Source organism: Carassius carassius, chromosome 27 (assembly GCF_963082965.1).
Source record: "Carassius carassius chromosome 27, fCarCar2.1, whole genome shotgun sequence".
In the NCBI taxonomy this organism is placed as follows: domain Eukaryota; kingdom Metazoa; phylum Chordata; class Actinopteri; order Cypriniformes; family Cyprinidae; genus Carassius; species Carassius carassius.
In genome coordinates this window covers 6,922,261-6,935,131 of record NC_081781.1, presented here as the reverse complement: position 1 = coordinate 6,935,131, position 12,871 = coordinate 6,922,261, and the positions used below count along the sequence as shown (strand labels likewise).

The 12,871-nt window shown below is 37.9% G+C and overlaps 2 protein-coding genes and 1 non-coding gene across 3 annotated transcripts in view; 1 reads left to right on the top strand and 2 right to left on the bottom strand.

Annotated features, from left to right (window-relative positions):
* The window catches only part of cad (carbamoyl-phosphate synthetase 2, aspartate transcarbamylase, and dihydroorotase), a 29,281-nt gene extending 20,480 nt beyond the window's left edge, over nt 1–8,801 (bottom strand). Inside the window, 9 exon segments of the mRNA XM_059512356.1 lie at nt 5,205–5,347; nt 5,484–5,593; nt 5,710–5,895; nt 6,499–6,670; nt 6,863–7,004; nt 7,093–7,235; nt 7,313–7,442; nt 7,559–7,698; nt 8,657–8,801. Coding sequence (XP_059368339.1) covers nt 5,205–5,347; nt 5,484–5,593; nt 5,710–5,895; nt 6,499–6,670; nt 6,863–7,004; nt 7,093–7,235; nt 7,313–7,442; nt 7,559–7,698; nt 8,657–8,750 — 1,260 coding nt within the window. The 5' untranslated portion in view covers nt 8,751–8,801.
* Nucleotides 8,802–10,260: 1,459 nt separating this feature from the next.
* Nucleotides 10,261–11,971, bottom strand: si:dkey-221h15.4 (uncharacterized protein LOC563950 homolog). The gene is made up of 6 exons (XM_059512355.1): nt 11,588–11,971; nt 11,312–11,446; nt 11,094–11,193; nt 10,836–10,980; nt 10,623–10,748; nt 10,261–10,445 (listed from the first exon to the last, which is right to left on the bottom strand). Exons 1-6 carry the CDS (start codon nt 11,876–11,878, stop codon nt 10,277–10,279), a joined length of 966 nt encoding a protein of 321 aa, XP_059368338.1. The 5' UTR covers nt 11,879–11,971; the 3' UTR covers nt 10,261–10,276.
* A 680-nt stretch (nt 11,972–12,651) lies between these two features.
* On the top strand, nt 12,652–12,723 carry trnaa-ugc (transfer RNA alanine (anticodon UGC)). Its single transcript has one exon. It is a non-coding gene; the product is annotated as a tRNA-Ala (tRNA).
* Nucleotides 12,724–12,871: the final 148 nt, after the last annotated feature.

The following is a 12,871-nucleotide window of genomic DNA, read 5'->3' as shown; positions in this document are numbered from 1 at the left end:
CTCTAGGTTATTTGGTGCCCAAGGCGAGAGATTGTAAATCTAGTAAAAGAAATGGACAAATACAAGCAGTGTGTGGACAGTGCACAGTAAAAGTGTACAGCGTGTGCACAGCTTTCATAATACGATACATACATTTAATTAACTTTTTTTTTTTTAATTCTGCAATTTTGCGCCCCGTCCAGCAGATGGCGCCCCAGGCGGCCGCCTGTGTCGCCTGTCGGCAAAGCCGGCCCTGTGTTTAGCTGAGCTCCTGCCTAATTTTTATCTAAGTTTGCATTTTAAACAACATATCTTCTTCAATTATCCCCAGCGTGATTTATAGTATATTCCTGAACACGCAGTGGGCAATGATCGAACCTCGGAAAGAGTGATGGCCTCTAAACTCCGGAAATATAAATACAAAGGATCCTGCGATTCTAGGCCCGACACTCCCTCGACGCAGTGACCACACCGAATCCACCAGACATGACCGATATGGAAGAATTGAAGCTACAGATCCTGACATCTTTAAAAGCAGATATTTCTGTAGTGATAAGAACTGAACTTAAGAACTCCCTCGCTGACGATTTCAACTTTCTAAAGAGCGAGCTGCAAGCTGTCAGAACAGAAATTGCAAACAATGCGACGCTAATGCGCACTGACATTGAACAAATGAAAACTACCATTAAAGATATGGAAGGCAGTATGTCAATGTGGACGGATGAAGTGAACGAACTACAAGCCGTGGTAGGTACTTTAAAATCGGAATTGAAAGAGCTGCGAGGCAAATCCGAAGACATGGAGGGGAGGATGCGGAGGTGCAATATTCTAATCACGGGGGTCGCTGAGGGACCGGAATCGGCTGCCACGCAGTCGGTCTCTAAATTACTATCTGAGGTGCTGAAACTGGATAAAGAAGTTCTGGTGGACCGGTCGCATCGTGGTCTGAGACCGTTGATCCCCGGAGGGAAACCACGGGTGATAGTAGCAAAGTTACATTACTATCAGGATTGCGTCGAGGTCCTGCGTCAAGCACGCAATCAGGCTCCGCTCCAGCTCAACGGAAATTCCATCTCAATATTCCCAGATTACACTGCTAGTGTAGCCAAAGCACGGGCCGCATTCACGGACGTCAGGAATCTATTACGAGAGCAACGAGGTGTTCGATATGGCCTGCTGTTTCCTGCTCGGTTACGGATCACTCACAATGGCGCGGATAGATAATTCCTGGTTTTTGTTTTGCGATGACTGTTGTCATTAATGTTGTTGTCTCGGTCAGGACAAATTGAGTAGGAGCTCTGGCTCTGCTTAGCTTAGTTTGCTTTAAGAGCTACCCGGACAAGCACATAATGTGTAGACTCAGTTTTGGGGGGTTCCTGGTTCATCATGTTCATGTTGATGACAAAGGTAGGGGTAATGTCAGACCATTTTCTTTTTTTTAATATTTCTTAAAAGTATATGGTCCAATATTGAAGTCAATTTACATCAGGATATATAATTGTAACATTTTGTTCGCTCCATATGACCAATATTAATATTTCTTCTCAAGTAAATGGTTGTTCAGTTAAACTGGTGAGCTCGAATGTTAAATCTCTCAACCACCCTGTAAAACGTAAAAAAGTGTTTGCTCATTTAAAAGATCTTAAGACTGATATTGCATTTCTTCAGGAGACGCATTTACGCGTCTCTTATCATTGCCGGCTTAGAAATAAGTGGGTGGGTCAGACATTTCACTCCAGCTTTAAATCTAAGGCTAGAGGTGTGGCGATAGTTCTCAGTAAAAATATACACTTTGTAGCGACAAGTATTGAATCTGATCCGGATGGACGCTTTCTAATCGTGGTGGGACATTTGTATGGGCTCCCTGTTATTTTAGCCAACATTTATTAGACTCCTTTCTTAGTGTAAATATGACTCCGGGAATGGCTGTGTCAACTATATGGGAAGCGTTGAAGGCATATTTGAGAGGCCAAATTATCTCATATTGTGCAGGTCAGAGCAAAACCAGAAAGGATAAATTAAAGAAATGGACTGATCAGATCTAAGAACTCGACTCTTTGAATAGCTTTTCACCATCCTCAGTGAGACTAAAACAAAGAATGTTATTACAAACTGAATTCAATTTGCTGACAACTAAACAGGCAGAATACCTTATCTCTAAATTGAGGTTTAATTTTTATGAGAATGGGGAAAAGACTGGGAATCTTCTGGCTCATCAGTTGCGACAGCAATCAGCTCATCATATTATTTCGGAGATATGTGATGATCAAGGCCTGAAGCACAGGGATAGTACAGAGGTTAATTCTTGTTTTTATCAATTTTATCAGTCGTTATATACCTCAGACCCACCCTCTGACCTGTTGACTTTAGAAGACTTTTTTAGGAAACTTTACACACCATTGATAGACCCGGAAAAAGCTGCGCATCTTGACTCACCAATTACAATCTCAGAAATAGAAGCAGCAATCAGAAGTATACAGACCGGCAAAACCCCAGGTCCAGATGGATATCCGACTGAATTCTTAAAAAGATTCTCTACTCAACTTTCCCCATTATTGCTATCTGTCTTTGAAGAATCCTTGTTATCTCACCCTTTACCATGTACTATGCGTCAAGCAGTTATTTCTCTGATTCTTAAAAAGGAGAAAGATCCCTTAGAATGTGGCTCTTACCGCCCGATTTCGCTTTTGAATACTGATACTAAGAGCTTAGCCAAGGTCCTGGCCCCACGACTGGAGGATGCTCTTCCAGCCATCATTTCACCTGACCAAACTGGCTTTATTAAAAGCCGACACTCCTTCTTTAATACCAGACGTCTTGCTAATATAATTTATGGCCCCTCTCCGACTAATACTTCAGAAGTTATTCTATCGCTTGACGCGTTTGACCAAGTGAAATGGGATTTTCTCTTCTTTACTCTTAAAAAGTTTGTTTTCGGATCTAGCTTTATATCTTGGATTAAACTTTTATATTCAGCCCCATTGGCTGCGGTACGTACTAATAAGAACATATCACCTTTTTTTGAGCTAAAACGTGGTACAAGGCAGGGCTGTCCTCTATCGCCACTCCTCTTTGCAATTGCAATTGAACCCCTAGCCATAGCCTTGAGGATTTCTACTAATGTCAAGGGGATGTGGAGGGGGGATTTTGAACACAAAGTATGTCTATATGAGGACGATATGTTGTTGTACATTTCTGACCCATCATCAAGTCTTCCGAATTTGTTAAATTTACTTAATGAATTTGGTCAGCTGTCTGGTTATAAAGTAAATTATCAAAAGAGTGAACTTATGGCAATTGGCCCCATGACTCCAGACTTGCTCTCTTTTTCAATACCTTTTAAAATCACTACGACAAAATTTAAATATTTGGGGATCTGGTTTACGAAAAACTTCAAAGAGCTTTATAAAGCCAATTATCAACCTCTTTTAGCTAGTATGAAGTAGGATTTTGAAAGGTGGGACTCTTTGCACCTTTCCCTAGGTGGAAGGATTAACATAATTAAGATGACTGTTTTGCCCAAGTTTTTATACATTTCCCAATGTTTACCAATTTCTCTAACAAAATCTTTTTTTTGTAATTTAAATACTCAAATTACAAGGTTTATTTGAAATAAAAAACGCCCTAGAGCAATGGATAAAGTATTACAAAGGCCCCGCAGTTTAGGTGGTCTTGCCTTTCCTAACTTTTTATATTATTACTGGTCGGTAAATATGAGAGCAATTCTATACTTACTGGGGGAAGATGAGAAAGCAAGCTAAGCACAGATGGAGAAATCATCCATCCGATACAACCCTCTATCAGTATTGTGCTCTAGGCTGCCACTGGCACATTCAATATCTAACCTTACACTCTCCCCAGTTGTACTACAAGCTATAAAAATTTGGTTCCAGTTTAGACGTCATTTTGCACCTAACAACCTTCCGCTTCCCTCACCTGTTGTACAGAACCACATATTTACTCCTATGACAGATGCAGCGTTTGATATATGGTCAAAAAAGTGGCATTAGGTCATTACATGATTTGTACTTCAATGACACATTTGCCTCTTTTGAACAGTTAGTCCAAAAATTTACTATTCCTCATACACACTTTTTTAGGTATTTACAACTTAGAAGCTTTGTGTCATCAAATTCAAACTGTTTCCCTCATTGTCCCGCTCCATCTCTCATTGATTCTATTCTCGAATACAGGTGTGGAGAAAAACAGTCCATAAGTAAAGTGTATGGACTACTTAATCTACACAATCTGATTGCCTTAGAATCTTTAAAACAAAAATGGGAAAAAGAAATTGAGGATCAGCTACCAGACGATGTGTGGCAGGAAGCAATCCGGAGAATACACTCATCCTCTATAAGCCTCAGGCACACGATTGTCCAGTTTAAAATTGTACATCGTCTCCATTGGTCCAAGGACAGATTGGCTAAATTTAAAAGCGATGTAGACCCTAACTGTGACCGATGTAAACAAGCTCCTGCTACTTTATTTCATATGTTTTGGTCATGTCCGAAATTGCTAGAATACTGGGGCCAAATTTTTGAGACCTTTTCTAAAATGTTTGGTAAATTTATTGCTCCAGACATATCGACAGCAATATTTGGAGCTGCTAGTCAAGATAATAATCTAAGTAGATCCCAGTCTGATGTTATTGCTTTTTGTATACTTCTTGCTAGAAGGCTAATTTTGTACAAATGGAAAGACTCTTCACCTCCGACATATGGACATTTGATTAAAGATGTGATGTATAACATACAATTGGAAAAGCTGCGGTGTTCTATGAATGGGTCAAATAAGAGATTTCTTATCACCTGGCAACCTTTGCTGACCTTTGTGGAGAACACTTCTGCTAAAAAATTATTCTGAATGTACATGTTTGTATATTATTATTATTGTATTTTTATTTGTTATATATATATATATATATATATATATATATATATATATATATATATATATATTTTTTTTTTTTTTTTTTGGTATGGCTGTTACATGGGGTTGGGTGGGATGGGGGGGGGTTCTTATCTGTTCTGTTTAATGTATTTGTTTTTCAGTATCATTTGTTAAAATAAAAATAAACATTGAGAAAAAAATGATAATAATTAATACACGAAACTGATCAAATACTACAACCACTTCTACTACTATGAATAGTAATAATCAGCTAAACATTTGAGATGCCACCCTTAATTCCACACTCCAAACACTCTTCTCCTTTGAAAAATCACCTGAGATCCAGAATAGTCAAACTCTCCAGCCTGTCCAATGGAAAGCCCTCCTGAACCTAGAACCAAAACTTTACGAGGTCGAACAAATGCTTCCGGGTCAGGAGATCCAGGAAAAGTGAGCTGCTCTGTTAATCTTTGCTTAACTGCAAAAATAAAAAGAGTTTAGTAATTAGTTGTGTCAACAGAATCACAACACATCAGACATAATGTATTTACAGTAAACATATGACAAAAATGTAAATAATCCTACAAGAACAAGTGTACATCATAACAGATCACCTGTTTTTCCAGTTTTGCCCTCTTTAGCATCTTTGACTGTATCCAGAAACACATCAAAGAGACCAACAAGGTCTGCTGGGCCTGCCATGTGTTCAGGATGGAACTGGACACTGAAAATGAGAAGAAAGGATATATAAATTATCACCACCAACTTAATACAACATTTAAAAGCATTTACGCCCATTGATACTGTATTTATGTAAACAAGACACAAATGAACGCCAACCTGAAGAGTGGTTTGTGGTTGTGAACGATGCCCTCACTGGTTTTGTCATTGGCATTGGTGAAGAGCACATCCCAGTCTTCTGGGAGAGTTTTGGGATCCACAGCAAACCCATGATTCTGAGAGGTAATGAAACAACGATTTGTTCCTTTATGGATGCAGGGTTGGTTATGGCCACGATTACCATACCTGAAATACACAAGGACCATGAATGAAGATTCACAATGAATCAAACTCAGACATAAACCATATCTGAATTAATCCGCTGACTGTTCTCTTCTGAAGAAAGGCCTGTTGACTGGCATCTCACCCGGCCTTGAGCACAAGCAAAACAAAGCAACTATCCCAGGACTCTTGGAAAAACACTACCGCTTATCCCAGGAGCAGACTGGCCTACCCCAGCAACTAGATATCACACCATGCTGCTGCTCCTTGATAACTGGAATGGCATGGGAAGACCAAGGAGCCAGCCTTTTATTCCCCTACAAACCCTTTAATCCACTAACCATGAAGTGATGCTGTCTGGTTTAAATCACACAGCAAAACATCCTACTATTATTATTATGCTCTATCTTTAGCTTGTTTTAATGTTTTTTGTGTTTCAGTGGGCTTCAATGTTGACTGGTTCCCAACATCTCAAAATGTCTCCTTTTGTGTTCCACAGCATAAAAATGCATCCGGGTTTGGAAAAAGGATAAGCACATGACAGAACTTTCATTTTTGAGTGACCTATCCTAAAGGAATGTGCTTCAGAAGTCTGCAGAAAGTGACAAGAACGAACAAATTGCTTACTTCATTTTGTATGTCTTTGCACCAATGACCAAAGATAGAAGCTGATGGCCCAGACAAATCCCAAAGACAGGTTTGGGATTCTCCACACATGCCACCTTCCGTACATTCTCTACAGTCTCCTTACAGTACTCAGGATTACCAGGACCATTGCTGATGAACAAACCATCAAAATCTAAAGAAACGGAAACACAGTGATATCATTTTTTCGACAGATTTTTTAAAATTACCATTAGCATTTACAGGCGGGTTTTCTAACCATGTAAAAAAAGTTCTAAACCTGAAACAGTATAGTACCATGCATCTTTATAAATACATTTAAAAAACAACAACAACACATCCTTCAGTAACATGTGCCATGGCTCACCATTGCTATCTAGAGGATAATCCCAGGGGACAACGGAGACCCGGGCACCTCTCTGGCAAAGGCATCTGATTTGGTTGTACTTGATGCCGCAGTCTATGGCAGTGATTCTCACTGTGCCCTCTGGATTAAAAACTTTTGGTTCCTGTTGAATCAGGTGTAAATAAGAAATAAGCTGTCATTACACAACAATAATCACATTAGAAGTAATCTAAGAACATCAAGAAACTTACTTTCATGGAAACTTCTTTAACAAGATTGTGGGTGTCTGGATTGTCAAATGGAACGTCATTGGCTGAAGTTCCTTCCAACATGAGTTTCCCCAACATTGTTCCCTTTTCTCTGATCTTTTTGGTCAAGCTTCGAGTGTCAACACCTGATTTCATGGGAATTTACTTTATAATGCATAAATCAAAACCAATTTTTGGTAAAGAAGAACTTGCACTGACTGACCTTCAAGCCCAGGGATGCCTTGCTCTCGGAGCCACTGATCCAGGGACTTGGCGGAGCTCCAGTGACTGGGATTCTCAGAGAGCTCCCCAACAATAAGAGCAGCGGCATGGATTTTGGAAGATTCAAACCACTAGACCACAAAAAAAGAATATTTAGAACACATCGAACCAGTAGTATTAGAACAACCTGCTTTAGAAGAAATATTACATATTAAAAGTGTATGTGGATACAAGAAAGGAAAAACACCTTGCGGAGTCCAAACTCTCCATCTTCATCTTTAGGAACACCATAATTACCAATCAGCGGATACGTCAGAGTTAGTATTTGGGACTTGTAAGAGGGATCTGTGAGAGCCTCTGGATAACCCACCATTCCTGTCTGGAAAACTGAGGACACACAATACATGACTTAGTAATTTACTTAATATTTTCTAGTAATTGCAAGGGCATTAGATGTAATATTTAACTTTTTATTATATTTAATTGCATTTATAGAATATGCACAGGGTGCCTATTAAGCTTCATCTTTAATAAATAAATAAATATATTGGATAAATATACAATGTAAAAAAAATAAAAAAGGAAACCATTTATACCTGTCAAACTTTTTAAAATTCCAAAGACCCCCCCCCACTCCCTCTCTCCCCTTTTATGTGTACCATGTCAATTTTCCACCATAAGTGATTTACAGTGATTATGGTGTAACTTAATAGACATAGACCAATTTCACCCATTATTGCAAATAATACTCTAATTTAGCATTTGTAGAGAAAAATTAATTTTCTGACACATACAAAAAGTGTTGCTGAAAATGTGTCCGTGAAAACTCTATTAAACCCCGATCAACTTTGCTAAACTATTTTTTTTAGTAAGCTAACATTTGCTGACTGTTTTTTTATATTGACAAACTTTTAAAATTAATGATGACTACAGCTAACTGTAGACATAATACAGTCTATGCATAAAACGCATAATAAAATCAATTATATGGCAAGACAAATGTTCACTTAATTTTGTCTAACGATTTACGACGCTAAACCATAAAATAAACTTTTTTGTATGTATTCATTTATTTGTTACTGAGCCGAGAATGAACCTAACGATGTCTGGGATGTCAGTAATGTGTTACACATGCCCTAGGAAGTGGCTACTGGCAAGTGTTCACTTTTAAACCTTTAGCGGGAAATCAGACACGTGTAACTTCTTGAAATTCAGTTACACATTTATAAGTCGCGCTTTCCGTTTAGAGAAAACAGGACAAGTGCGTGATAAGGAGCAGTGGCATAAAACAGGGCCAAGGAACACATATTTCCAGTAACGTTACATTTTATTTGATTTCACTTACCAACTTCACCAGACACAGAGGACACGGCACCGAACAAACGGCCTTTAAACGTTGTCCCGTCCTCCAATACTAAAGATGCCATTTTCAGCAACATAGCTGTTAGTAGGCTACTTCTAAACGCAAACAAAATTTCAGAGAATATCTAGCTCTTAAAAGTATGTCAGCCGAACTAGGTGCAACGCTCAACTATGTTTTCCCTTTTCGCCGATGTTCCCACGTGAAAACCACGCTGCTCAAGGTGATGTTTACCCGAATGCGGATTAAATATATGCGATCTCAGATATTGCTGTCAAATATCGTGCAGTCCTAATGTAGAAGAATCTCACTGGCCGATTGCGATGTTACAGGCTCTGGTTAGTAGAGATAATAGTCCATGCTCTGCTCCAGTCACAGAAGCGTGGAGCCATGTGTGGGGAACTTCTATTTGGTTTTATTAGCTGAAAAATCACTGCGCGTCAGAGAGGAGGAGGAAGAGGCCTGCTCTAGGCTTTATTCACAATCTTTTTTAAAATGCTTTATTTTTCATTTTCTTTAATTTTTCATTTTCTCATTTTCATTTTCGTTTTAAAAATGAACAATTCATAACAACAATAAAATGTTTCTAGTGTGTTTTACCTCAAAGGATGAAATTATATTGTATATTTATAACCACACTAATTAAAATCAGAAAAAGTAATATAATAGATATAATGCCACACTCAAATTTACATTTTCTCACCTTCAGACCATAGATGAGTTTGTTTCTTCATCTGAACAAGTTTGGAGAAATTTTGTATTACATCACTTGCTCACTAATGGTTCCTCTACAGTTAATGGGTGCCATCATAATGAGAGTCCAAACAGCTAATAAGGAGATCACAATAATCCACAAGTAATCCACACAACTCCAGTCCTCCTTGTGAAGTGAAATGCTGAGCTTGTAAGAAACACATGTATTATTAAGACAATTTTAACTTCCAATCATTGCTCCTGGCTAAAATTCTAAAGCCTCCCTTTGCTTTCTCCAGTGAAAAAAATAATCTTGTCTGAATCAGGAGAGAAATATGCAAAGACCAAGCACCATTTACATGCGAAAACAGTACTAAACAGTTCTAAACAAATATGTTGGTGGATTTTAATGTGAGAGGACATGCAACTTTTCATTTCACAAATCTCTAATTGATGGACAGGAGTCATGTGGATTACTTGTTTATAGTGATCTCTATTTGGACTCTCATTTCGACAGCACCCATTCACTTGGTGAGAGATCTAAGTGTAATGCTACATTTCTCTAAATTTGTTACGATGTAGAAACAAACTCATCTGCACTTAGATGGTATAAACTTGGGTAGAGTACATTTTCAGAAAATTTCCATTTAGGGGTAAACTATTCCTTTAAACTGAGCAGAAATGTATGTGTTACAGACCATGGAACAAATGTGTATGTATATACATATATTAAAAAGGGAATATTTGAATTTGCTATTGGATTTGAGAAAAAAAATGAACCCCAGAGAGAGAGGGCAAAAAAAATATTTTATTCACAGTTCTATAATTATTTCACCCAGGTAAACTTAAGTAGACTGATATTACTCATACATTTAAGATCACTTTTGATTTACACGTTTGTTTGTTTTTTTGCTAGTTGTAATAGATAAGAGTGGTTTGTGGATCACTGACACTGTCATTTCGTTGGCGCTGAGGCTTTTTGTAGTTGATAATGGGTACAGGAACCCCTCTGAAATGATCCATCAGATCCATCCCACCAATGAAGTTCGCAAAGATGATGCCCAGTTTGGCAGACATGAGACTGCAAGAACAGGTCAAGTTAATATTTGGTTAAATTAGATCTTGTCCATTGGTTTTGTGCCATATTGAAACTATTGAGATGTATTACATTTAATACATATAATTACTTAATCAATAAATGTTGATTAATAAACTGAATTTAAATCTACATTAACAAGCATTTAGAGGCCTAAAATACCTCTTAAGTGCCATCAAGAAATGTAGCCTTGATGGTAACAGTAAATACATCTTCTCCTGTTGTATTGCATCCACTATTTGTTTTGCTACATATCTCTGATCCAAGATTGGAAGAAAGGATGGTCTCCTTAGCAAAGGTAGAATATCAATGTTACTGCATGACCAAGGGCACAAATTTCTAATGAGGTTTCTTATGGAAACTGTATTGACTTACTTTGTTTGAAATCCCCTAAATATTTTTGTATTTATTAGATAGGGACACACTATTGTCGTTTTGATTCCTTCCTTTTTAAGGACAAGCAGCTCCAGTGCAACAGATTCTGCAAAGCTCACTGCTGCAGACTTGCTTGCACAATAGTCTGTGGATAAAATGTGTTAGCAATTCTAATTTAATAATGAATTTAGGACAGTGCATATTCATGATTTAGTGTTGCACAGTGACAGTGTCTCTGAAATCCCTTTATAAATGTACCTGCAAGGCCGTTCATTGCAAACAACCCTCCATGGCATGCCACACAGACCAGATGCCCATGGTTTCGTTGCAACATAGCTGGGAGAAATGCCTTGTAAGTCTGTGAATGCACATATCAGGATGTTTTTGAGATAACAGTAAGCTTACTGTTCTCATAACATAAAAACGGGTATAAGGAATGTACACTGTGCAGAAAACCCTGAATTACTTTTTCTAACCCAGAAATGAGCAGCAACATTGACCCTAAGTGTTCTATCCACCAGATTGTCAGGGGCTTCAACGAAACTGTATTTCCCTGTTACCATACCTGCATTGTTCACCAAAATTGACACATCTCCAACCTCCCTTTTAACCTGTCGAAATGTTTTTAGTACATGAAAATGTCTGGAAGGACACCTTACTCACCCCTCACAAAAATGTATATTTGTAATATAAAAACAGATGTAATTTACATAGTTGCAATGCTGGGAATTATTCATTTAATAACTATTTACCAGTTCAGCAACTCTGTAGACATCACTTCTACTGCTGCAGTCACAGGTATAGGCATACACACGCACATCCAATATTTGCTTTAATTCTATGGCTGTCCTGTCCAGTGCATCTGAGTTGATATCCCATAAGACTAATGTTGCTATTAGGTGGCCAAGTTCTTTGGCAATCAGCTTTCCAATCCCATTTGCAGCTCCAGTCACCAAGACTATCTCTCCCTCAACATCTTTCTTGCAATGTGGAATAAAGAGTCGAACAAAGGCTTCAAAAAAGTAAAAGACCGCTCCAACCATGAGCTCAAAAATTTATTTTATGAACCAGAGGTTGCGCAGTACCCTCTCAAAGCTCTCAATAACCTGGTTATGCATGTCCCCGGTCTAGTCGGCACAGAAGCGAATTATTCCTCATGTGTTTGTTTTCACATAGCTGTTTTGGGGATTCTTTTCCTTGAACCGGTTTCAGTAAGTCTGGATCCTAGGAACAGCTTGTTCCAGTGGTTCTGTATGTCAAAGCCCCATCTGTTAGTTTCCAGTCACAATGGTGTTTGACCTGTCACCTAGAGTACATTAGTGTAGTTAATTTTAGATGTTGCTATTGAAGCATGTGGTCACAGTTTTATGTCATGATGATTTTATTATGAGGAATTATTTGTGGGATTATTAAATGTCTGTATTAAAACTAATGGTGTTATTTGTATGATACTTTAATGTCCCTTACGAAAATCAACAACGGTTTTATGTAACGTATTTTACGATTTAAGTTATATAATTTACAACGGTAACCATGTTTTGTATTTTGATGTTGTTGTTGTTTTATGTGTTTTCAGTTTTTTTTTTACCAGTTGATAACTACAATATTACTAACGTTACACGGTTAAACTGTGGTTAGTGTAGTAGTGAAACCATGGTTAATCTTGTGGTTAGCATAATAACTTAGTTGTAAAACCATGGTTAATTTTTGTAGATCAACACACGCGCATGTATATGTATGTATATACAAAACAAAAAATTTACAACATTTTATGATCTACTTTATATACTACTCTACTATAAGCTTAAACCAGGAAGGGGATGTAGCTCAGTGGTAGAGCGCATGCTTTGCATGTATGAGGCCCCGGGTTCAATCCCCGGCATCTCCATAAAAATTTTATTATATTCATCGTATTATAGCATTGTTAAACACTGTCACCGTAAAGTACTTTTGATTAAAAAATATATATATATTTTGAAAAAATAGATCAGTGACAGCAGTACACTATTTCATACACGCATTGTGTCGTTCTACGT